We start from the raw sequence: 27,465 nt of genomic DNA, 5'->3' as shown, positions 1-27,465 counted from the left end.
GAATTGCTTCGAATTATGTATAAAATTATTATTATAACAAACACAAGTGTGTGTAATAAGAATAACTAATAATATAAGTATTATTTCCATATAATGTTTTAATAATATTTTTTAAATAATTATTCGTACACTATTCCTCATGAATGGTACTATATGTTTATAGTATAATATGTTAAATGTACAATATGTACATATAATACTTGTAATATATACAATGTAGATACAAGTAGGTATACTAAAACGCTAAAACTAATACACGGATAGGGTAGCTTATTTTCCCAGGTCGAATAATTCGATACTGTTCGTATTACTCTGTACATTCTTAAATTGTTTTAATTAATTTAGCCAAGCTAATAAATAACAATTATAATCATATCAAATTAATCGTATATTTTGAACAGAGGCTTTGTTATACATGAAGTGTACACCTCATTAAATTTAAAATCTACGATGAAAGTTTATCAAATCAATTCAGTTTTTATCATACGTACCAATAATACATACAAAAAAAAATCATATATTATTTGGTGAAATAACTCTGTTCTATTAAAAATTGTGTTTCAATAAAATATAATATGTAATAATGTTTGACTTTTTATTTTTAAATCAAATAATTATGAAAATAATAAAATTATTATATGATAGATAGGTATCAAAATTATAAATATATCATTTAAGTATAATTAGTAATACCTATTAAGTATCACATACAGTTTGAATTGTTTTTTTAATATAACTGATCATACTTGTGTCTGTATTTTAAATATTTTGACCACAACAAACCATGTTTCCTTTGCAAGTAACGTTTTTGGAGACACCTGGACTGCATTCATTAGTGATTTGAATGGCAGGACGTTCCGGCAAGAAAGTTACTGTCATACCTTCCATCATACTTGCCATGCAACCATTGTTCTTGGACGCCCAATATGGAACTATAATTATATAACACTGTATTACTTAATACATAAAAAATATATGTATTTTTGTATTACTTAATACATAAAAAATATATGCATTTTTTGTTGCCTTATCCCTCGATTAACTATTTTCAAATGTGTTAGATATTTTCTAAACAATTCAAATCATTATAGATAAGGTATACAGTGTCTGAATCGGAATATTTATAAAAGGATGGAGCTTCTTAAACTTAAACAAATAATTGTCTATCGGAATGATTTAACTCGACCTAATCCTTCAATTACTCAATTTCCCCTTTGTATGAGGGTATAGGTATATCGATTTTGAGAGGAGTGACAAAGCGATAAGTGATGAGCATTTATGTATTGATTTTAAAATGATATATATTGTATGTCATCACTAAGACACTGAGTCTGTGGTCTTTTACAGATTTTTATACTAAAAACTATCAAAACATGAAATCACAAATCATAATACCTACCTATGTTATAAAATAGGCATTTATATTTAAGTATAAACTTCAAATTTAATATAATTTAAAATATCCTCTAAGCTCTAGAAAAAAACAACTTTTCTATCCACCAAAAATTTCATCCAAATATATGTCATTCTTTCCATTTAACACGCTAATGGCTATTGGAAACTCCATACATATCAAAGATTTATTTAATTGTTCACTCAATGATCTCTCTTCATATATTCATTAATTTTTAATTTTTATGTTTTTTTTTCTCTTTAAATTATAATATACCTATATTATTATGTACAGTTTACACACAACTTGATTTACATTTATGTATTTTTTCCCTCCTTTTTCCTTAAGTACTATTGTAGCTCTCTAATATATTTATTTACAATGTAATTGGAGTTTATTCCGTAATAAACAAATAATAAACAATATAATTTAATTAGATGTTTATACATTATTATAAGAAAATAAACCATCGTATTTAGTAATAACATACAGAGCTGCCGAAAGTTGGTTTGCCTATGACATATGTAATAGGTAAATGATTGGGTGGGTTGTTGGGTTGGTGGGTGGGCGGGTGGGTGGCTATAATGTAAATACACAATATAGGGACGAGGGCCTCAGTTTTACTGATTAAATTATATCACTCGCGGCCATATCTATATGGCCGTGATATCATTAATATTGTGGCGACAGCGTTATCACCACTTAATATTATATACTCTTTGTATTTATTGTATTTTATTTGTATTTTTTGTAAACTTGTACCATTTTTACCGTACCCATTTTTATTGTAATATGTTTCCACCCGTGCAATTATTTCACGCGTATCACACTCCCCTCCGCGCTCGACTAGGCCGTCTCGGCGACAACGGCGTCCCACACTCCCACGCAAGCTCTGCGGCCTACCGCAACACTACCGTTTTTTCTCTCAACGACCGAACGTCTCATAACGACCATTTCGTTTTTTTTTGTCTCGCTGCGTTAATTGGCCCTTTTGTTTTTTCTTTTGCAAAGTTTAAAACTGTTATAACATCTCCGCGAAATTAAACTTATATAACACCTTGTACTTTGTGTTTGGTTTTATGGTTGTCAAGTCGACACTGTCGACGCCCGCAATTCCTTTCTTGTAACGTTTATACTAATAAACATACATTCCTGGTTGTACTCAAATATCGTGTTCTACCTGGCCGAAAATTCACAAGTTCCCTTCCTGGTCAGAGATAGTTTTGTGTTTACACGTTACAATCGTACACGTTTGACTCCCACAATATTTACTTATATTGTCAATGTTTGTATAAACGGTCGATCTTATTTGTTAATTATTTATTAGATATTCTAGTATTTATGTCGACTCGTTCAAAAGTTTAAATCCCCAATACTGTGTTTACTGTTTATTGTTTTGTGGTTGAATTAGAGTGTTGTACCGTTGTTCTAAACATAATATATTTATAATTGTAATTAACCTAACCTAACCTAACCTGGTTGTGTTGAAACTAGTACTCTAGAATCTCGTACAGTTGTAGAAGGTATGTATAGTTAATAAAATGGTTTAAATTATGAATAGTAGATAAATATGTTGTCAAAAGTTGATATAAAAATTTAATGTTCGGATGTGTTGAATAAAAGCAACTGTTGAATTTGGTGTGAAATGATTCACAGCAATTAGTAGTTCGTTCTATACTACCGGTATATTCAGCCCACATTGTTGGTGAAAGTGAGCTATCTTTTTTAATATAATTTTTAAAATATAATCGAAGAATTCATAAATTTTTTCATTTAAAATATTATAATTATAATATTAAATATTTCATTTATATTTTATTGTATTTTGCTTTTTCGTAAGTCTGTATCGGGAACTAATTCGGACGTGTGCCGCCTACCTAGAATATCGGGAACCAATTCAACAAAAAGGTTGTGTGTTGCCTGGAATGTCGGGAACCATATTGGACGTCAATTTTCAGGTATGGGAACCAATTCGGATGCAGCCGAAAATATATTAACTATTATTTCTGACTGATAAAAAGGAATCTCCTACCTATTATTTTCGATAAAAATTGTTGACTGGCAGAGATAGCAACAATGAATCCAGAGTTAGGGAATTATGGGTCATCTATTTTTGAGAGGCTACCTTTTAAAGCCAAACATTAAGAACATACATTTTTAAACAATTTTTTTTTTATTATTATTGAAAACATTGAATACTTAACTTTTTTATTTCTATTATTTAAATGTTAAGATTCAAACATAGTTTTTATTTTTTCATGTGGATAATAGTTTCAATAATTTAATCAAAATATAATTTTAATTTTTTTTTTGTAGTTGACAAATTTATTTATACCTGCTAAGTTGTTTCAGTTTTGATAAACTCTCTTCAGGTATAGTTGAATGAATAATACCAATTTTAATGAATTTCATAAAACAAAAACTCTTCTCAACAGTGTCACTATTCATGGGTAGTATAAAAAACATTAAAAATAGAGTAGAGTACTAAGACGAAATCATAGTCATAATACATTTTAAAATTTCTTTAGTTAAATACCTCTAGTTTATATTTATCCGATAAAAAGCAGAAGAAATGTATTGATATTCTAGTATTACATCATTATCATTTTTATAGATTTCAGTTAGTGTTTTAAGTACATCCATTATGGATCTGTTCATTGTGTTTTTAATCTGTAAGATATTAAAATATCTTTGATTATTCTTCTTGCTCTATCTTCAGCTTGAAGGACAATTTTTTTTTCTTGAGATGGTTGAAATGGTTTTATTCTTTGTTGAAGTTTGAATTAGGTTAAGTATATTAAGAATATTAAAAGCAACACCAAACTCTGTTTAAATGATTTATGATAGAGACTATCAGATAATCAATAATTCTGTAACAACACTGATTGCAGAACAACGGAATACTACTAATGACTGATTTTTGTTTTGTTTTTATTATATTTTACAACTGTGTAAATAAACATTTTGCCAGTTTTGTGAACGCATAACACAATAACTTTATGTGATAAATTATGTTGGCCATTGGATTAACTGTTTTTATATCATCTTATCAGTTTTTCTATAATATTTAGATTTTAAGTATTATATTGCCCCATACTCTATACTCAAGGTCAATATTATTACGTTCGTACATATTATTGAGACTAAAAATAGTTTATATGTATAATTGTAAGTAACAAAACAAAATAATTTATATACATTTATATTTACATTAAAAATGTACATACACTTAGTTCAATTTCATGCAAAATATGCAACGGAATTTTTGGGTTGTATATTCACGGGTGCATGTAAACTCCACCGATTGTGACCTTTTTTCATGTAAATTTCACCAGTACATGGTTTTGAGTACATTTAAATCCAGGCCCTAATTATATTATATTTATTATATTTAAATACAATAATTAAAAAAAAAAAAATCATATAAAAATCAAATAGAAATAATAGAAAAATATATAATTATTAACATTATGTAAGTAATACGTACCTACATAATTTATGTACAGATTTATTACTTATATATTATATTATATTCAGATACTTATATCTTTTTTTACACAATATTAAAATAAATAATATAATAATATTATTGAATATCTAATAGAGCTTTTGTAAAGTGATGTATATTTGGATTTTTATATGGAATTTACGTGCTTTTAAGTCAAAAATACGTATCGGTGGAATTTATATGCTAGAAAGCCAACCCTAAAATCGACTACCTGTAGATGGAGTTTACAATCGCCCATATTCACATGTACCATGACCTACATTTGTCAGACGACCTTCTAATCTGAGTTTTTGAAATACGTTAACATAATTAAAATATTTGGAATAATTTGAAGCTATTCACAAATATTTTAATGTTTTAATTTTAAATTGATAAAATATTTGTTCCTCAGTAAAAAGCTTAAAAATTTAATAAAAAGCTTCAAGGTTCCGCATTAGACACATTAGTTCTTTTAGTAATTTTAAAATATCAAAAATAAATATTTTACACATATATATACATTATACATAAGTAAATGTAATTAAAGTTTGTCAAACTCACAAATATCGTCAAATTATTTTGTAGCTAATGAATCTATGGCATTTCAATTTTAACACCTATAGCTTGAATATTGAAGTTATAATATTTTTTATATTTCATTATTTCCGTAGGTACCTATTTATCAGGTAGTTATTAAAAGTTAGTTTTCAAGCTCTAAATATTTTGTGTATACCTATGGGATATTACCTTGTTAAAACAAATAAAGAATGTATAATTTTTTTTTGTTTTTGATAATTCAATATTAAATTATATACCTGGGAGCTCACAAACGAATGATGCTACTTCGGGGCCTCCACAATGTAAACTGTGCCATTTGAAGTTGGCCGTAGGGTCAGTGACAACGCAAACTGGGTCCGATGAACGTGGAACTTCTTCTCTAAAGTATCCACTCCTTGCAAGGGGTTGGTAATTACTGTGTTTATAATAATTATTAGTAGTTGAATAATAAGCAAATAATAATAATATATTATAGTTATACAATACATAGATGAGTTAAATTTATTTACAATTATTATTATAATTCAAGTTATAATTTTAATTTTGAAGTTTAATTATATCATCGTTAATTGATTTTTTAAAATGTTACAATGCAAGTATAATATTTTTCAAATATTTAAAATACTCACGTCCATGTGAATTCACTAGCCTCACTGTTTCGCTTCAAACCAATCCAAACATTCTCGATTACGTCTAATTCCTTCAGATAACTACGTATTGCTTCAAACTGACTGTTAGATTCAACTATAACAGAATTGTTAATGCATGAAAATTATATATATTATATAAACTGTATTTTAGTTTTAAAATGATGAATATTAAAATTACATGTACTTGAGTTAGACTATATTAATAACATAGAAAATGACATAATTCATTTGAATAAAATAGCAAATAACTATTCTTTTTTTTAAACAACCAATAGGAGAACATTAATTATTTTGAAGAAATATTCTCATGACATTTACCATTATTATATTTTTATTTAATCATCCAAAGGTCTGAGTAGTTTGTTGAGATGGAGTTCCTTATTTTATTTTATTAATATGTTAAATAACTATTACTATATAATATCAACCAAAGGAAAAATATAAAGTTAGAAGTTTACATTGAAAATATGTGGTAAAAAATGGAATTTTATAAATACTAATTTAATGCACATTTAACACCACTACACTTTTTACTACTATACGTAAATTATATTTGGTTAAATACATTTTATAAATAACTATCCAATGAATTTAAAGGTATTAATAAAAAAGATGCCAAATAATGAAATAACATCAAACTATAATACTAAATATATTTATATCACAGTTATTTTTAACGCGCTGTACAAATTTATATCAAGTTGCATTTATACATTATGCTTAATAATATCAGTACAAAACCATACTTAGATATTTTATTCGTACGCGACTACGAGACAGCTGCCGACAATACGAACTGATCCGTAATCTTAAAGATAAAGTGATAACATAGTATACCTATTACACGAACATTGTGGCAATCTAGATAATATTTCAAAATGGAATCTAAAAATTCCTACTCGATATTTTCTAATGTTTATTATCACGACGGCAGAGACGTATTTAGGGGGTGGGCAGGGGGGCTTGGGCCCTGGGCGCCAGCCACCAGGCGTCAGAATGATAGAATATTAGAAAATCTAAAATAGTTATTTTATATCATTGTCATGAAAATGTTTATATTATTATCATGTCAAAATCATAGATCGATTTCATCATACTATGTACCAACTACACAAAATTGATTACTGATAGCCTGCCATGTGTAATACTCAAGTTGGTAGTAGCACAGAATAGATATAATCGGAAAGGACACGCTAGATGTAAACAAAATCGCGATGGACTGGCGGCCATCTTCCTAACAGGAAAAATTCTTATAAGTTATCATTATTCATTTGATTACCAACTCTTATCTAGGGTAATATATAAACGTATCTTTAATGTACGACTGAACAATTACATACCTAATATTATATTGGGAATCGTGAAAAATATTTTAAATTTTTGTTATTGTTGCCTGTTGGCCTATGCGTTTTAATATTTTTACTCTTTAGTATGTAAGTATGTTATACTAATGCTTAATGCTCTATATTGCAGTATCCAGTCATGAATAAGGTAAATATTTGTATTTTGATTATTATTTTCAGTTTTAATATTAACGTTATTATTATTTAATATCAAATGTAATTTGTATTCTGCGTACTGAGACTACGCGTACTAACCGAAAACGCTCTCATGCAAAAAGTGAAGCTCAAGCCAAAATTATTTCAAAGACTGCTAAATTACAAACATATTTTAGCCAGATAGACAGCCTAACCAAAGTATGTTTATTTTCCTACAAAACTATACCTGTTATTAATTTTGCAAATATCATGTACCTATAATCTATATATTATATTATATACATATTGTTATGTTATTTATTATTCAATGTACATAATTTAAACTAAAATGTAGATATCTTTAATCATCATTATTTATGCTTAAATGCTTTCAGTTGAAAATGAAGTAAATAATACAAGCAAAAATGATCATAGCTGTACTGTTATCGAAGATAATCTATCAAATCCAGACGATCTATTTTTATCAAAGAACAGCAATACCGAAACTAGTAAAACTCAATTGTCTACAGAATCTAAAGAAATAAATAATACACCAACACCATGTTTGTCCATGCACGAAGATAACAGTCTTCTTAAAAAATGTATCATTCCTGGGTAAGATTTTTTTTTCATAATAAGTTACAACTATAAATATGCACATAGGAAGACTATTTTTTTTAAATAGTTTCTTATGTCAAATTATGTTAGAAATTAAAATATAAATAAATTTAGTTCTCTGTATATTACTACACTCTGTTCATTTAAAATGATACCAACCAATACCACTATTCTCTAGTTATATTATGATTTAATCTCTATCTTTCAGGCCTAATGCCTGAATGTTTATTTAAAAATTGTTATAATATATTTATATATAGTTATATATGTATACTGTATTAAATGAATATATTTTATCTTTAGAAATGACCCTGCTAATTGGATGAAAAATTAAGAAACGATAGATTATTTATCAATAAATGGATTCAATCAAAATTTGGAGAACAATAATTTCCATAAATCAAAAAAAACTTATAATCGAATAATTGGTGGTGTTAGACATACTCGTTTTAGATATTTGTCAAAAAGTTTTTTTGTATCTACTCTTGTTAATGGTGAAAAAATTAACCGAACCTTTTTGGTTTACTCAGAAAGTAAAGGATCAATATTTTGTGCACCCTGCTACTTATTTGGTGGTACTACATCGTTTGCCACAGTTGGCTTTTCGGATTGGAAAAAAGGAGAAGAAAAAATTAAGCGTCATGAAAATTCAAAAAACCACAAATTGTGTAATTAAAATGAAAGAAAGAGGAGAAGTATTAAATCGAATTGATCAAAAGCTGAAGTATCAAGTAGAAACTGAAATAAGTTATTGGAAAAATGTATTGACTAGAGTTGTAGCTGTTGTTAAATCACTTTCTTCTCGTGGACTGTCCTTTAGAGGCGATGATGACCATTTTGGATCTGTTCATAATGGGCACTTCATGATGAGCTTAGAGGTTATTGCTCATTTCGATCCTTTTTTAACACAGCATATTGAAAAGTTTGACAATAAAGGAAAAGGTTCAACATCATACCTATCTTTTAATATATATGAGCAGTTCATAACTATAATGGCAGATAATGTTTTACAACAAATGGCAAAATAAATAAAGGAAGCTAAATATTTTTCCATCACTATTGATTCTACTCCTGACATTAGCCATGTAGATCAACTATCATTTATTTTTCGGTATGTTCAAAATAATGACAGTCCGTTAGAAAGATTTTTACCTAATTCTGGTCATAAATCTGAAGAATTGGCAGATGCTGTATTTTTAGTTTTAGAATCGCATGGATTAGATATAAACAACTGCCGTGGTCAAAGTTACGTCAATGCATCTAACATGTCTGGTATGTATACAGGACTTTAAGCTCGCATTAAAGAAGTTAATCCTTTAGCTACATTTGTACCATGCTCGGCACACAGTTTAAATAATGTTAGTGAATGCGCTGTAGACTGTTGTAGAAATGCTTCTGAGTTTTTTAATCTGCTTCAAAATATCTATAAGTTTTTCAGTTCTTCTACACATAGATGGGAAATACTTCAGAACAATTTAACTAAAACAGAAAATGTATCACTTAAAAAATTATCAGATACCAGGTGGTCAGCAAGATCTGATGCAAGTATTAGTTTAAACAAAAATTGGAATTAAATAATTAATGCACTGTCTTTTATCAAAAATGATAAATCAGAAAAATAAATCACAAGATCAGAAGCTAATGGACTATATTTAAAATTAGACTGTCTTGAAACAGCTATTATAGCCACATTATGGGGTGATATACTAGTAAAATACAACAAAATTAGTAAACAATTACAGTCTTTTGCAGATTGATTTAGAAACAGTGGTATGTTTATACGAATCGTTAATTCGATATGTATTAGATTTAAGGAGTATGTTTATTATTTATGAAGAGAGAGCAATTAATAAATCGGGACACAAAACATATCAAGAAATACGCAAAAGAAAAAGAAAGTTAACTGCAGATGAAAAAAGAGAAGGAGAAATAAATTTTGAAATTCGAGACTCATTAAGGATTAATACTTATTATGTTATTATTGACAATCTGCATTCTGAACTAGAAAGAAGAAAATTCTACTATGATGAAGCCAATAAAAAATTTAATTTTTTATTTCAAATAATAAAATTATTACCATCAGAAGTTTATAAAAAAGCAGAAATACTTAAAAATATATATACAAATGATCATTCATCTTCATTTGCTAACGAGTGTATACAATTTAGAAGCTATTAATGAGCTTAACTGAAAAAATAAGACCTAAAACTGTAATGGATATTTGTAAAATGATCAAAACTGAAAAACTTCAAGAACTGTTTCTTTACGTTGATATAGCATTAAGGATGTATTTATGCTGTCCAACATCCAATTGTTCAGCCGAGATATCATTTTCAGCATTAAAGAGGGTTAAATCTTATTTGAGGTCGAGAATGACCTAATAGGTTAGCAATCTTGTCAATTGAATCTACACTTACCATGGATATGAGCTTTAATGACATTATAAATACATTTGCAAAACAAAATTCACGAAGAAAACTATAATATTTTTTTCTAAATGTTTATTAATTAATTTACCGTAATATATATATTTGTAATGAAAATGTTTTTGTTTTTAAAAATCACCCCCATATCAGAGTTAACTGTTATTATTAAAAGAGGGTGCCTTTAAGGAACAGTGTCAAAAATATCAATACGTCTCTGCACGACGGCGATGTCACATAGGTAATCTGTTATTAGGGTTCTGGGTCAATCGACCGACAACCAAAATACCGACATTAATATTATAAGTACTTTAAGTATTTAGTAATTTAATTTTAGTTATTTTAAAAAGATTTTTATAAATATTGTATAGTAATAATATTTAATAATAAAAAAAAATCGTCTAAATATAATTTAATCGGGAACTTATGTCATATATATACAGTGTTCCAAATTTCATGTGACAGCAGATATCAGCATGATATATTGAAATTAGGGAAAAATTACCTATGTGAAAACCTTTTTGAATTATATAATCTATACTAATTTGAATTTAAATATTTTTTTTATTAATTAGGATGGGTAATTTCGAGGGGTAACTTTTAAAATTCAAATGGAAATCTTTATTTTAAAAATAAATTATTCAATCTACACAATCCAACGTTCCAGAGAACATATTAAAACCGTATCTTCCCAGTTATGAAGCACAACGAAAGAAAGTAAAGCTTACACGTGTTACTCACCACCATACAGAACCAAATTCAATTGATGAGCTCAATATACCTGATGATTTGAAAAAAAAACACTATCTAATCAACCATTCTCATTAAAGAATCAATAATAAGTGTGTTAATTATTTTTATAATAATTATGCAATCTAAATTTAGTTTTATTTTCTATTGATTTTAGGCGAAGATAAGACACTTGTATTTTCTAATGTAAGCAAAATTCAAAAACTCGGTCAATCAATGTTTTGGATAGTTAATGGTACTTTTAAAACAGTGCCTACTATTTTTACACAACTATATACAATTCACGCACAAGTGGGCTACGGTGACAAATCTAGGGTTTTGCCTCTAGTGTATGTTCTTATGACAAGCAAAAGAGAGCAATGTTACAGTCAGATGTATCAGGTAATTACGAAAATACAAAATTTTATTTACTAATGTGCTTCCTTTTTTTAAATAGCAATATTAAATTTTAATAGTTTTTATTTTTTTAGGATATAATTGATTTTTCTGAAGACAATAGTATTAACTTAGCACCTAAATACATAATAAGTGACTTTGAGATGGCTGCAATCAATGCGAGCAAACATGAGTTTCCGTTGTCCAAAAGTAAAGGTTGTTTATTTCATTTATGCCAAAGTGCGTGGCGAAAATAACAAGGTCATGGGCTATCCAGTTAGTATGGAAATAATGAAAATTTCAGCATCAAAGTTCGGCAAATGTTGTCTTTTGCATTTTTTTCCCGAAGAGGAAATTCCTGATGCATTCAAGGAGATTATAGAAATTATGCCTAACAATGCAAGTACTACTTTTGTACAGTGGTTTGAAGACAAATATGCATTAGGTAAAATCTGTCGTATAGTGCGCAACACCGAACATAGAAAACCTCCACTTTTTCCTCCAACATTGTGGTCAATTTATGAAAACATTGGTATATATATATATATTACTGTATTTAATAATTTTCAATTATTTATAAAGTTTGTCTAATACTCTATATTATCATAAATTTATAGACAATGGTATTCCTAGGACTTCTAACCATGCGGAGGCATGGCATCGGCGTTGGAATAAATTGGTAGGGAGGGCTCATATTGGTCTGTTTACGCTGATTAAAGAACTTCAGAAAGAACAAGGTAAGGTTGATGCAGATATCGAAGCTATTCTTCGAGGAGCTCCAAAGCCACGCCCAACAAATCTTCAGCAAAAACGTGAACAGCGCTTGAAGACTGCTTTTAACAATCGTGAAGGTATAACACGTCTGGAGTATCTTCGAGGTATTGCTCACAACCTAACCATGTAATATACATCGCATACATTTATACATTATTTTTAGTCTTTTAAATATTTTTTTTATTATATTACGAATTATTTTTTAAATATTTAAATTATACAATTATTATCATTATTATTATACAATATTTATAAAAATCTTTTTTAAATAACTGAAATTAAATTACTAAGTACTTATAATATTAATGTCGGTATTTTGGTTGTCGGTTGATTGTCTTGTCGATATTTTAGTTGTCGGTCCACCTTCCGTTATTAGTTAAGAGGACGTCAATATGCCATCATATCCACATGTGTTGTCTTCGTTTTACAAGTGCACAATATAGCAAACATACTCTTAGCAGATCACGTTTAGCTCTGTTAGTTTAAAAATTAAAATTTATTTGACCTCTTATAAAATTTAAAAGTACTATCTGTGTTCATATTTCGTACCTTTGCAGGATGAGGATATGTCATCGAAAACGAGAAAGACGAAAAAAGTGATGTAAGTGGTAGTTGGTGAAAAACAACTTTTTTAAGTATTCTGTAACATTTTTTATTTAACTTTTAATATATTTAATCTGCAGTGTCCAAATATAATTGGGCACTGTATAAAATGGGTAATGTTAACTTACTCCAACTTTGCCGTCGAAAACCGGGCATTGTGCACCCTGGCAGACCCGTCAGGACTGGCAGATTTAGAGGTTTTTAACTTAGTTCAACATCATAAGTAGTAAAGGAACAGTTGCTTGGTAGATTAAAGTGAGAAAAAAAAATATAAGGAATTTTGTTTGAAGAGAGATAGTATACTAGACAGCTGACATAAAAGACTCATAGACAGGCACTGGGCTATTAGGAGGGATGTTAACGAAACAAACAACAAAGGTGACATTTTGAACATGGAATTCTATAAAAAATGCTCAACAGAATTGGCTGTGACAGGTAATAATTCATTGACAACATCATTACGAATGGCAATGAGAGCACCACCGCCTCTATAAAAATAAAAATTACTAGTAACGCTATTAGTATTACAACTTTTTCTCAATTTCAACTAATTTAAACAACCATATTCTATATATATTGAGAATCAGCATGCTATTAAAACATAACATAATATAAATAAATAAATCCTATTCTTTAGGATATTTCTTTTTCTTCTGATATCATTTTATTTTTTCAACCTAGTTCAGTTTGCAATATTATTAATATCATAATTAACGGTTAAGGAGGCTTATTATTGAGTTTCATATAACAATTAAGAAGCTATGACAATTAAAAATATAAGTTACATTTTTTGAAACAATTAAGCACAAGGCAATTTAGCGCGAATAATTGGACTCAAAGAAAATTAAGCACATAGACTTTTGTATCGAAACTAATTCGAAGCATGAACAATTTGACCCGAAGTAGTTTAATAGAGACATAAATTTCCTAAAATGTAAGTAGGCAGTTGCATATTTATTGTTGGTACTTATTATCTTTAGTCATTCTATATGTTCACGTTATTAGTTATTGCCTATAATATTAATGCATTATTACTTATTTACACATACACACGTCGTATGTATTTTTATACTTATCGCAACCACTCCTAATTGACAAAAACTACGTAGTTCTATTGATGCAATCTGGCGATCATCTATCTACTTAATTATTCTACTATGAACTTATTGTTATTAAGATGCAACTAAATAATATGAATCCATTAAGTGATATTAAATATTAAACTTAATGTAAAATAAGATTTACCATTTCGTGAAATGGATCAAATATATGTATGTTCATTTCATGATCCTATATTTAGGAAAAAAGTTTTTTTGGTAGTTATACAAATATACGATTACACTATGTGGATGTAGCGATACTATAAGTATAATTTGCAACGTTATAGAATTTTGACCAATTTATTAAAACACTCGAGATTATATCAGTATTATTATAAACAGCCATAATATGGAACAATGAAATTAATTATAATAAAAATAGATTATTAACAGCATTAAGTAATTATATTCTCCCGAATCTTCTCCTACTTTAGTTAATTCTTCTATTTAGTTAAAGCACAGAACAATATAGAATAAATAGAATAGATACTCTATCAGTTAATCCCTATGGTATGAAATATTTGACTTTAAAAATTGTACTGTAACCGTTATCTGATAGAATGTTATCAACGTGTATCTTTTTTTGTTACGGAATTACAAAATGGAAAGAACTCAATGGCCAATGAGAATTGGCACACGACGACACTGCTTTATACTCTCGCTACCACTATAGTCTATTATATGAAAGCCTTCGACGGCCCAACGGTCTGGATCTCGAACGCGTACCTTTGCGCATTTTTTTCCGAGCCACTAATTTATAAAAAGCACACACTTTGTCAAGTTCACCAACACTACCATATCCCACAACCGGGTGATCTACTTTTCCGCCAAAATCGACGAAGTTCGCGAAAAAAAGAGTAAAGAGTGTAGGTACGCTCCCCACAATGGAAAATATAATTGAGAGTAATCGTGGTAAAAAGCAGTTGACTTTAAATGAATTTAAATTTTGAATTGGTTCATGTAATAAAGGACTTATTCGTTTTCGGTTTACAACTAAAAACTGTACAGTAAAAGTGTATAAAGATGAAAATAATACAGTTATTAACGATATAAATACGCCACATCACAATTATGGTGAATATTCCAGCCAAGCATTGAAAAATCAGATGCTAAATACATCATGTAAAAGAAAACTATTGAAAATGTAAGCACCAGACCAAAACAAATTATTCTAACTGAAATCGGAAAAAATAGTGATTCATAACCATTAACGATATAAATAGAATCAGAAAAAATATTTATGAAAATCGACGCAAAATTATGCCTCAAAATCCTACTTATATGCTGATGCTCACAACGTACCTACTCAATTCGATTGAGGTGAAAACCTAACAAAATTAAAAGTTTTATTGGTCAATGATGAAAAAGAAAAAAAAATAATATTTCCATTTGAAACAAATCTTAGATTTTTATCAACAGTTGATAATATTTATGTGGATGGAACTTTCGATTATAGTGCCTGTTTTTTTTACAATTTTTTTAGATTCATGGATATTTGTATGGTTACTATGTTCCATTGAATTTTCGCTCATTACCAAATAAATGTAAGCAAATGTTAACTTATGTTTAATAAGCAAAAAGTGTAAGGACTCGGGGTTAAATTTTTCTCTCACCAACATAACTGTGGAATTTGAAATGGCTATAATTAATGCAGATTCTGAAATGTGGACGCAACCCAACATTCCAGGATGCCGATTTGATCACGGACTTAGCGGTAAACAGAAAGGTTGATTTTGGCGGAAAACGGTGACGCCCCCCCACAAACTGGTGTCGATGTGCCCTGATGGGAGAACAACTCCTATACTTGTTTACTTATGTTATCTGCTCAAGTCATCGTAATTTATTCCCTTCCCTTTTTAAAATCCATTCTGCCCCATTAATATATTTTTCTTTGTTATTTGTTTTGCTTATTTAAAACTTTTAAATAACACATCTATACAAAGAAGTTTCCTTCCGTACTGAAACACGTCGCGGAACTCTATCAAACCTCCGGTCCCTCGTCGTTTGTGTCACGACCTGAACGCTTCATTTTCACACATGATAGGCTGTAGCCCATATGCGTAAAATATGACAAACGCAATTCAAAAGCGCAAAAATAAATATCCCATAAGCGCAAAAAAAAATTACCTTTTTAATAACCCATAAGCGCAAATTAATTTTATAAAAAAAGTGTATTTTAATAAAATCATATAGTTAAAATTAAAAACGTATAATTAAAATCATACAGTATACTATGCTATTCGTGATTATAAAATGTGTATTTAAATATACAAATATATAAATAATTGTAAAAATTGTATTTAATTTAATAGCAACAACTAATAGATGTTTTGTTTAGCATCAATAAAAATAATAAATAAATAAGTACCTTAATATTAAATTTGAAATTTAAAGCCCACAGTTTTTAAGTGATCCAATCTTGAAATATTTTTTATCGTAATTTGTTACGATAAAATTCGATCATACTAAATACTAAATTAAACTGAAATAATACTAAGTAATACATAATAATACTACAATAATTTTAAAATGAAACCTATAGTGTAACGGATACAATATTGTATTAGATAACACAATTTATTTTTGCACTTTTATACCACTACTAAGGTACAAAAGCGAAAATTCGTTTTGTGCTTTTGGTTTACCGAAAAAAATTGACTTTTTGTGCTTTTGGCCTTCATCGACATGATACAGTATAGCTAGAGGCTTCAGGTACGGCGACTATGGTGCTAGTGGATCTTCTTTATGTATCAGATATTATCCCAGCCATCAGCCGAACTCCAAAATGTATATTATCTGTATTTACCATATGTCATTTTTCATATCGTCATCTCCTGATGAATCTTAACTTTAATTAAAATCTTTTTGTGATAATGTAAATACAATCACCTAAATTACCTCGCATATTCGTTTTATTATATAAACTGTAAAAAACCTACGAGTCCTATCGTCGTGCCTTTCGGGACACTACGCGTAAATAGTCCGTCGGTCACCACGTAAGTGTTTCCCTTACTGGGTGGGTGGGTGCGCAGTAAGCCCTCCAAAAGAACCGAAATGTTACAAGTCCTTACAAGATAACATTTTATAATTCATAATTTATGACCAGTATCGACAATTTGGCTTTTAACTCTGTATTTATATGTCCACAACATGCCTGAAATGGATCACTGTACGGTGTTTTATTTTTATTAATTTTTTAAAGAATTCAAAATTCTATTACATTAAAATTTAAAAACGTCGTAATCTCGTAATCTAAAAATCTTTTTATAAATTATTAGATAAACAAAGACATATAGTGATATAAACAGTACCTATATCATATACATAAACCAGATATTATCAAAAAAATATAAAAAGTAATTTATAAGATAAAAGAAATTGCCAAAAAGTGTTAAATATGTACCTATTATAATATAACATGTTATATTGACATCGCTCAAGATTTTAGCTATTTTTAATATTTATTTATTAATTTAAACTATTTATTTGAATGTAACGTTATATTTGAGAATAAATAGATACTAACGTAATTGTTTTATGTTTAATTGTTTTAGTGAACAAGGGATTAATTTTCCTTATATTTATAAGTCTGCATGTTTATTTGTCCACGTGCCGAATTTTCAAGCGCCCTGTCTATGACGTTATCAACCTAACACGGGTGACAACAATGCGATACGGTCGACTTTCCATTCATGCCGAAAAGGCTGGACAGGATGAGATGACATTTTTCGATATATTTCGCCGACCGTGAGACCGACAACTTTCCACAGTCTTAGTTTTGATATAAAAAGAAACCCAGACAATCGTAATATTGTCGATCAGATGATACATTTTTTTTTTGTACCCAAGTCAGGGATTGAAACCGATTGAAATAATTTCGGTTTCGATTTCGATTTTGTATACCGGTTTTGAAAATTTTCGGTTTCGGTTTCAATTTTCAATACCGGTATTAAGAAATTTCGATTTTGGTTTCGATTTTGTAATTGGTTTTGAAATTTTTCGGTTTTTGGTTTAAATTTTGAGTCAATTTTCAATCAGTTTTAATTTATTTACAATAGGTCCGCGCCATCCGCGGTATAACGATTTAGTACTGCAAGCAGCACTGCGGTGGTAATAATGATATTATATAATATTATTATCAAATTTATTCTTTTTTTTTTTTTTTTTATTACAAAATTTACAATCTGTATTACATGACACAATAAGTAAAATAGATAACTGATATAACACTATATACATAAATAAAAATACACATGAGGCACTTAATGAGGGAAATCATCCAGCGATGGTACCCTCTAGTAATTTATTTTTTGTTCATTCATTTAATAGGTCACGACACCAATTCCTTTTAAGTCGGCGTGGTGGGTTGTCAGGAAGAGTACGTGATGCTAGATGAGTGGCTAAAGGATTGGGATGGTGTTGCAGTTTGGAGTGAAATCTGTTATAGTATAATTTAACTAGTTGGTCATCTGTTGGAATTCTTAAATCATTGTGTAGGGTTTCATTTGTTACATACCATGGGGCCGAGGCTATTAGCCGGAGAGTGATGGATTGGGCAGCTTGGATAGTGTGGACTTGGGAAGGTTTGGCACATCCCCAGATTTGCATACCATACGCCCAGATGGGTCTGAGTAGAGATTTGTACAATGTGGACTTAGTGTGTATTGAAAGTTTGGATTTAAGAATCGGCCTGAGTAGATGAAGGCGGTGGTTAAGGATTTTACGTTTGGACTTTAGATGAGGTATCCATGTCAATCTTTTGTCTAGTAAAATTCCCAAGTATTTTACCTGATTCGATGAAGGAATCACGACTCTTTGAAGTTGGAGCGAGGGGAAGTTGTGTTTACGCAGTGTAAATGGCACTTGGGAAGATTTAACGGGATTTATTAGAATTTTCCACTGGGTTGCCCAAGTGTTTATTAAATTGAGGTGATGTTGGAGATAGTTTGAGGATAAAATAGGGTCTGAGTTGGAGGAGAGTATAGCTGTATCATCTGCATAAGTTGCTATGGTTGTGTTTGCTGTTTTTGGAATATCTGATGTATATATGTTATAAGTATTACTTTAGAAAATTTCCAGATTTGAGGGAAGTGAGAGAGTGGAATTATAAATAAATATGAGAAGTAATAGAGTTTTATTGGGTAAGTGTTATAATACTTTATTTGTAATTGAGTCGTATCCAGGTGACTTCCTTGGCTTTAGTTTGCTAATTAAGTGTTTGATTTCATTTGGGTTTGTGTGATTTGCTGGAAGAGACATTAGTAAAGGACTATCAAGAAATTTGGCAATATTGTCGAGGTGAGTAGAATCAGGATTAACATTAAAATGTGGCGTAAATATATTTGAGAGATAGGTTCCAAAAAGTTTAACTTTATCTTTGTCAGAGATCGCTAGCTATCCATTTGGACCATTGAGCGGTGTAGCTTGTTCTTTGATTTTGAGAATATTTTTGGTAGTTCTCCATAGAGAACCATCATTAGAGTCTAGTGATTGCAATTTTTCTTGGAAAAAGTTGGATTTGTGTTTTATTATTAGTTTTTTGATTAAATTTAATAGATTATTTAATAGTCGTTTATCAGAAGTTTATCTTTGCCACAATGAGCGAACCCTTTTTTTACTATTAATTTTTGGATTTGGGGAGGAAGGATATTATGTTTTGAGTTGTCAGGTGTATTTGTGTCATACGATGTTTCGAAAACGGTGGTTTGGATTGAGGTCGTTAGGTTTTACGCTGCTTCATCGATTTGGTCGGTTGATTTGAGTGAGATTTTAAGGTTAGTGGCATTTTCTAGATTTTCTGAAAAGGAGCTCCAATTGACTGGTCCTTTCGCTAAGGAAGGACGGGGAGGATTGTAGTAAATCTCACAAATCAGATTGAGAAGAACTGGACTGTGGTCACATGCTGGATCTGCTAGATTTTTTAGGGAATGAGTAATGTGTCTTGGGATTGTGGTGAGAAAGTAATCTAAAATATCGGAGTGCCGGTTTCAGTGGGAAGGCCAGTAAGTAGGTCCCGGAGGAGTTATGAATGTAATTATTGTGTTCAGTATAATATTTTGAAGCAACCGACCCCTAGTGTTATCGGTCTGGCAGTCACATTGCGAGTGTTTGGCATTTAAGTCACCGCCTATAAGAAATGAGCGGCCAAGTGAGTTCAGAAATAGGGAGAGATGTTCAGATGATATTGCAGGCCTTGGAGGACAATAGACTGCGGATATAGTTGTGGGAATATGATTCAGAGTAATTAAGATGTTTGTTGCTTGAATAGTGTTAGTTTTGTAATTAAGTAACGGTTGGCATTGTATTTTTTTTGAAATTATAATGGCCGAGCCTCCATGGGCAGAGCCATCAGGGTGGTCGGTTCGATAAATGTTGTACCCGGTGAAAAATTTTTTAATGTTTGAAGTGCAGTGAGTTTCCGAGATAAGTGTAATGTCTATATGTTTTTCTGTGAATAGGTTGAGCAGTTCAGGTTCATGACGTTTAAGACCGTTTGAGTTCCAAAAAAAATTCTAAGGGAGTTTACGTTCGCTTGTCTATTTAACATCTTTTAGGACTAATTTATTTATAACAGTAGTGAGAAGTTGGATTAAAGGATTTACCACTAATTTTAATTCTGATAAGGATGAGGAAAATTGAGAGGTTAGATTATTATCGGGTTGAATATTAAACATATTTGAATTGAAATGATTTTTTTTGTAGTTATTTGGTTTGTCTTTGCTATCTTGTAGGTGGGACACGTTTGTCGGAAGGCTTGGAAATTCCTTTGTATTATTTAAATTGAGATTAGGTTGATCAGAGAGTGTTCCATCCCCATTTACATTATAATTTAAATTAACATTTTGTTTAGTTGTAGCTTTGGAATTATTGTGAAACTTTGTAGGTCTTTGTGGACGGTACATCCATGGTAATTTGCCGGATGACTTCCTCCACAGAGAGCGCACGTTGGGGGGTTGATCTTTGGATTTGGTGCAAGATGAAGATGTGTGAAGTTCAGCGCAGCGGATGCAGTGAGGTGGGTGTGAGCAATAGCTTTTGGAGTGGCCATATTTCTGGCAGTTTTGGCATTGAATTACTTCCCGACGTTTATATGTCTCTTTGATACGAACTTTAGTGTGAAGAATGGATGTTACGTGGAATATATCTTTGTAGATCTCAGCTGGTTCTAGATCGACAAAGAAAAGAGACAAATTTTTTTTTGTGATTTTGTGACGGACATTAGCAACTTGACGCACTGTGAAGCCAATTTCTTGAATGGCGATTCCAATCTCATTTAATGGGGTAGAAGGATGAATATTACGTATAACAACACGAAAAGCTTTGTTTTCACGTTGTTGATATGTGTGATATTCGGCTTTATTTGCATTTAAATACTTTATCACAGCTCTATAAGAGTCGGAATTTTTAGTGAGGATTTTTAAATCATTAGTGGATGATTTGAATAAGAAATTATCGGCACCAAGCAGTTTGAAAAAATCTTTGCGAAGCGTAACAAAGTCAAGTAACCCTTGAACCATAATTGGTGGTGGAGATGGTGGAGGTTTGACGGGTTCACTAGTATCGTCTGATACTTCGTTTGGTAGATTCTGAGATGGAAACGCTATCTCTGGGTTGTCATCAGCAGCAACGCAGGAGTATCTATTTGTTGTTGAAAATATACTTTTTTGGGTCGTCTTAGCTATTTTGCTTGTCGAAAGTTCGTCAGAGGAAGAAAGATTCCTACCGGTTTTACTAGACTTTTTTACGGTAACGTCTATGTCCATGTCAGAATTTTCGAACACATCACTTGATGCACTCTGTATACGACTGGACCACGCTGAATTTGTTTTATTTATATTTGAGGTTTTTTTTTCGAATCAGTAGTATTTGCATTATTATTGCGGTTCATTCTGAGTATTGTCGTTATCGCGATTTGTGTTAGATTAGATAAATAGCTGCCGCCGGCGTGGAGCGCGGAGGTAATTAATTACGTAGATACCGTATATACTATATACGTACGAGTGTAGCAAATATAATTACCAGTTTTTGGAAGATTTGGACTTGAGATGCTAAAATTCCGTGGCGATGACGGAAGTGGGATACACAGACCAATATCCGGATTTTTTGACACCATTCACAATTAATTTGGTTAGGTAAGACTTGAGAAACAAATGAAACTGCGTTTATGTATAACTGATACGTGTGTTGCGGACAACAGTCACGGAGCGAATGTAAATTTATTCTAAATTTTTTTTTGGATTTTAGATTATAGATATGTTTTGTTTATAATTTTTTTACTTGTGCAATGTCAAGATAACTTGTCTGATCGATAGCTTACGTTTATTTTCATACTATTTTGAAACTATTATAAAAGAAATGAATACCAACATAGCAGCTGGCATAATTATTAATAATTATACTCTATAATATTATGACTCTTTATATATGTATAACTATATAAGATACTATAGTGATTTTACTAGTTTTACTAGTTATTATAATTATTATTATTATATCATGTAGGTATAACCAGGACCATTTTCATGGCACCCCCACTTTTGAATTTCAAAACAAAACCAAGAGCCTTTTTTTGTGCATCGTTTGTGCTCATTTGTGCTGAAAGTTTCGACATTTGTGCTTTCGAACTTTCTGAGATACAGACGTTTTTGTTAGAGGATGCTGGAGAAATGGTTGCATCCCCACTTCGGAATTGCAAGAAAAAACCAAGAGCCTTTGTTTGTGCATCGTTTGTGCTCTTTTGTGCTGAAAGTCTCGACATTTGTGCTTTTGAACTTTGCGAGATATGAAGGTTTTTCTTTTAGGGGTTCCGGGGAAATGGTTGCACCCCCACTTTAACATTTCACTATTTGAATCATGCCGTGATTTGTGTGGAAAGTCTTCACATTCATTCACGTTATATTATTAAGTCTACACTATCTTTCGATTTTAACGGTTTGAACCTGTAAAATGGTTATAATTACCAGGGCTTGAAAACGAAAACATTATTTTCGGTTTTTAAGGGGTTTACCCGATATAGAATACTGATTTTTATACCAGTTTAAACCATTCAAAAGTGACATTAATATAAAAACTTAAAAGTAAAGTCGAAAAAATCAATACCGTTTATCAAAAAAAAAATATTTTTAATTTCTTTAAACTGATAATAATTGTTTTCATTTTTTGAATACGCCAGTCACACTAACACACACATAACTGACACCACTGCAGGCTTGGGTTTTTACGCAGATAAAAATCACTGCTTGCGGCCGCCGGTAAATTCAGTATATTATATATATATATTATGTATATATAAAATACAATTTATCATTGTTAACCACCCAAAACTTTTACAATGTGTTTGTTTTCCTAGACGCGAATTTTAATATTATATTCAATATTAAAAAAAGAAAGAAAACAGTAAATTATCGGGATAGTTGATACACCTATTTTGGTATATTTTTATTTTAAAAAATTTAAAATTGTTTGTTATATTTAATGTTTATACAGGTGTTAATTATTCAATAAAATATACAAGTTTGTATGAATTAAATTGTTTCGTCATACATAAATAATGCCTGCTATACTATCTTAAATGTTCAATATTTATATTAAGTGAAAAAAATTATTTTTCTTAAGAGGACTCCACACCCACATGTGTTGTCCTGTCTTACAAAATATGTAAAACATAGCAAAAATTCGAGAAGCTTACAGTAATATAATTAACAAACCAAATTTTCACCATGAATAGGGAGAATGTGTCTTAGCGTTTTTATTTTTTTTGATAAGACCAATAATATATCAAAAGTAATTCAGAATTCAGGTTTGGGAAACGTAAAAATATAAGATTTTTAAAAGTATTATTTTCCATATTGTGTACCTACACAATTTATGTTAAAATAGAAAAATTGTGAATATTTATTGCGATAGAAATAATTTTATTGCTGCCATTTAATTAAATAAATTTAAGTTTAAAATATAGTGAATATACTAATATTTAATATGTGTATGATAATTAAAACTCATAATAGATTAGGGCTGTCAATGGCATCATTCGAGTTGACATAGGTATCAAAAAGCAGGGATTTTAACCGAATACATTTATTATTTTTTTTTCCAATTTCACTTTCTTTTTTGATAACCGGTATTGATTTTTTCGACTTTACTTTTAAGTTTTTATATTAATGTCACTTTTGAATGGTTTAAACTGGTATAAAAATCGGTATTCTATATCGGGTAAAACCCTTAAAACCGAAAATAATGTTTTCGTTTTCAAGCCCTGGTAATTTTAACCATTTTACGAAAGATAGTGTAGACCAGTGTTTCTCAACCTTTTTACTGTGGCGACCCCTACATATATATTTTTACATACTCGCTTAGATTATCATTATAAATAATCTAGAGTCTATAGTTACTACAAGTACTGTACACGAGAAATATAAAGGATACATATTATAATATTATATTTATTTAAAATTAAAAAAAACGTACATTAAATATTTCATTTTATTATATAAATATATTTTTATATTAAGATTTTTAATGGCTTGGTTGTTGCTGTTGATGTGATATTATTTCGTCAATTCTTGGTTTAATTGACTTCGTCAAGCTAATTCTCATGAGTATTATCCAAATTATGTTTTTTTGTAATATTTGAGTTTTGATTATCAGAAGTCGATGTATTGTGCGGTTATTTGAAAAAGTTCGTCATTTGCAACTGTTTACTCATATTAGAAATATTTTATAATAATACATAAAGTCAAATAAAGATAAAGTGTATAAAAATGTGAAAAACAATATAAAAATGCAACTTATTAACCTATATTTTACAACGGCGCACGGCACGGCGATGGTAACGATGAACTGTGACATAAATATATAATAATATAATATGTGCAGTGTGCACTGCGGCCGCGGCGGTGGCCTTATCTTAGGTTGATACTTGATAATCTATATTCAACGTTTATTATAGATTCTTTAATAGACGTCATAGAGTAATATCGCTTTAAAAATGATAATAGTGTGTTTTCCATTTTAATATAAATAATCTATACTTGTAATAGGTATGTAATATAATAATATTTTATTGATTTTATTTTTTTATTATTCGAGCTTTTAATTTTTGCATTGATTTAAATCATTCGATTGCGACCCTAAATAATAAGTGGGCGACCCCCAGGTTGAGAAACACTGGTGTAGACTTAATAATATAACGTGAATGAATGTGAAGACTTTCCCCACAAATCACGACATGATTCAAATAGTGAAATGTTAAAGTGGGGGTGCAACCATTTCCCCAGCAACCCCAAAAGAAAAACCTTCATATCTCGCAAAGTTCAAAAGCACAAATGTCGAGACTTTCAGCACAAAAGAGCACAAACGATGCACAAATCAACGGCATGATTCAAATAGTGAAATGTAAAAGTGGGGGTGCAACCATTTCCCCGGCACCCCCAAAAGAAAAACCTTCATATATCGCAAATATTCTTATGCAGCAGTATTAAACTTTTTGCAACCAGTTGTTCAAAAAAGAAAGTAATTAAATATAACTATCAATATCACTATTTATTATTTTTTTTTTACATTTAATTATCATTCAATTTTATATTGTAATTACTAATCATAATATTTACATTAATCAATCAAATCATAAAGTAATAGGTAATTAAATTTTCTTGCTACTTTAAAATCATTTTATCTGGTTGTGCCACAGATTTATTAATTAGTCTTAAAGTGTAGGTCAAAAAATGTACCCATTATTTTTTATCATAATGTATCTTTCCTATATTATATTTTATTATATCTAACTTTTTTCTTTTTATAATAATAGATAAGGTGATTTTTTAAGCATGTGCACCTTACTTTTTTGGAATTTTTTAATACATCTGATGACCTTATTTTCGACTACTTGAGCTTTTTTGTACCAATTGTGACAATACAAATTGTAAAAACAGTATAAAAATGTTACCTACCACAACTAATAATACATATAGTTTACAATTTTCTAAAACCATTTTTAAGGATTATTATTATCCTTAGTATAGGTAAACATTTTATTAACTCAGAATTTTGATTTAGATACATTAATATCTTTAAAAAAATCATTCTCTAAATAATTTTCAGTATAAAGGGGGCTTCTCATTAGAAAAATAGAAGTTTGTGCCGCCATAGGACACTCCTGCAGTAGTACAACAAATATCAAAAATTTGATAAAATGGTCTTAGGTAAACTTAAAAATTCTAAACATCAAAATTAATGTATTATTGAAATGGGGCAGAGCATGCTTAAAATAATCATTCTGTATATTTTAGTTTACATAGTTAATTACTAAAACATTGTTCTATTCTATAATGTTTCTTCGCAGTCACTATTTATTACTAATCTCTTTTTTTTAATGTTCTCACTAATTTAATTTAATTTTTTAAAAACAACTTTTTAAAGCCCTTTAAATGTAAATAAGTGTTTGAATTAAATATTCTATATGTTTATAATTAATTAAGTTTTGGGATTATTTTTTGATATATTTAAAATAATAAATTAACTAAAAAATAGACTAATTAAAAATTAATAATCTTTCTTTTAAAGATACTTGTCTTTTGGTTTAGAAATTACCAAAGGTTATATAATTTTTATATTCATGTTATTCTTAAAATTTGTATAGTTCAATTATATTAATTTAATAAAATAATTTACATATCATTATTTATTTTCATAGAACCACTGGAAACATGAGTTCCATCGAAACCTCATTGGATAACACATTAACTGAAACTGAAAATGATAGGAATGATGGTGTATCTCCAGAATTTGCTTCAAACACGTGTACTCTTGCCACCCACTTTTTTCCACCTCAAAAAAAGAAGAAAGCTGCCTTTCAAGAAACATTACTGGCTGATATAAAGAACCCCCCTCACAGACCTATTGACACAGAAGATGCTGATAAAGCTTTCTTAATGTCTTTTTTACCCGAAGTTAAAAATTTAAATCCAGAACAAAAATCAGAACTTAAATTTCAATTTCATCAGCATGTTAGGAATATTTCTCAGTATAATCCAAGTATATAAACCTACTATAGTCCTTTAAATTATCAACAGGCCCCACAACCACAAAGCTCAATATCAATACCATCACCCATCAACTATACACAACCTACCTACCGGCTACCACCACTCCTATAATCCAATAAGTAATAATTTTACTCAGTCGACTGATCAAACACCATCACAGTCTCAAGGATATTCTCCATTTCCAGATCCGTCCAATTAATTTTATAATAGATA

General features: G+C 29.7%; 1 protein-coding gene and 1 pseudogene across 1 annotated transcript in view; one reads left to right on the top strand and one right to left on the bottom strand.

The window, feature by feature from the left end:
• Nucleotides 1–27,465, bottom strand: part of LOC107164530 (uncharacterized) — a 319,058-nt gene that overhangs the window by 10,119 nt on the left and 281,474 nt on the right. Inside the window, exons 3-5 of the mRNA XM_089229966.1 lie at nucleotides 6,068–6,182; nucleotides 5,696–5,853; nucleotides 784–932 (exon numbers count right to left, since the gene is read on the bottom strand). Of these exons, the coding sequence (XP_089086092.1) occupies nucleotides 784–932; nucleotides 5,696–5,853; nucleotides 6,068–6,182 (422 nt within the window). The remainder of the gene's footprint in view (nucleotides 1–783; nucleotides 933–5,695; nucleotides 5,854–6,067; nucleotides 6,183–27,465) is intronic.
• LOC149054484 (uncharacterized) lies at nucleotides 7,952–10,565 on the top strand (annotated as a pseudogene).

This window comes from Diuraphis noxia, unplaced genomic scaffold (genome assembly GCF_037042655.1).
Source record: "Diuraphis noxia isolate RWA-SAM2 unplaced genomic scaffold, SU_Dnox_SAM2 contig0006, whole genome shotgun sequence".
Classification (NCBI taxonomy): Eukaryota; Metazoa; Arthropoda; class Insecta; order Hemiptera; family Aphididae; genus Diuraphis; species Diuraphis noxia.
Note: the sequence above shows the minus strand (reverse complement) of the source record. Positions and strands in the feature narration are given on the sequence as shown.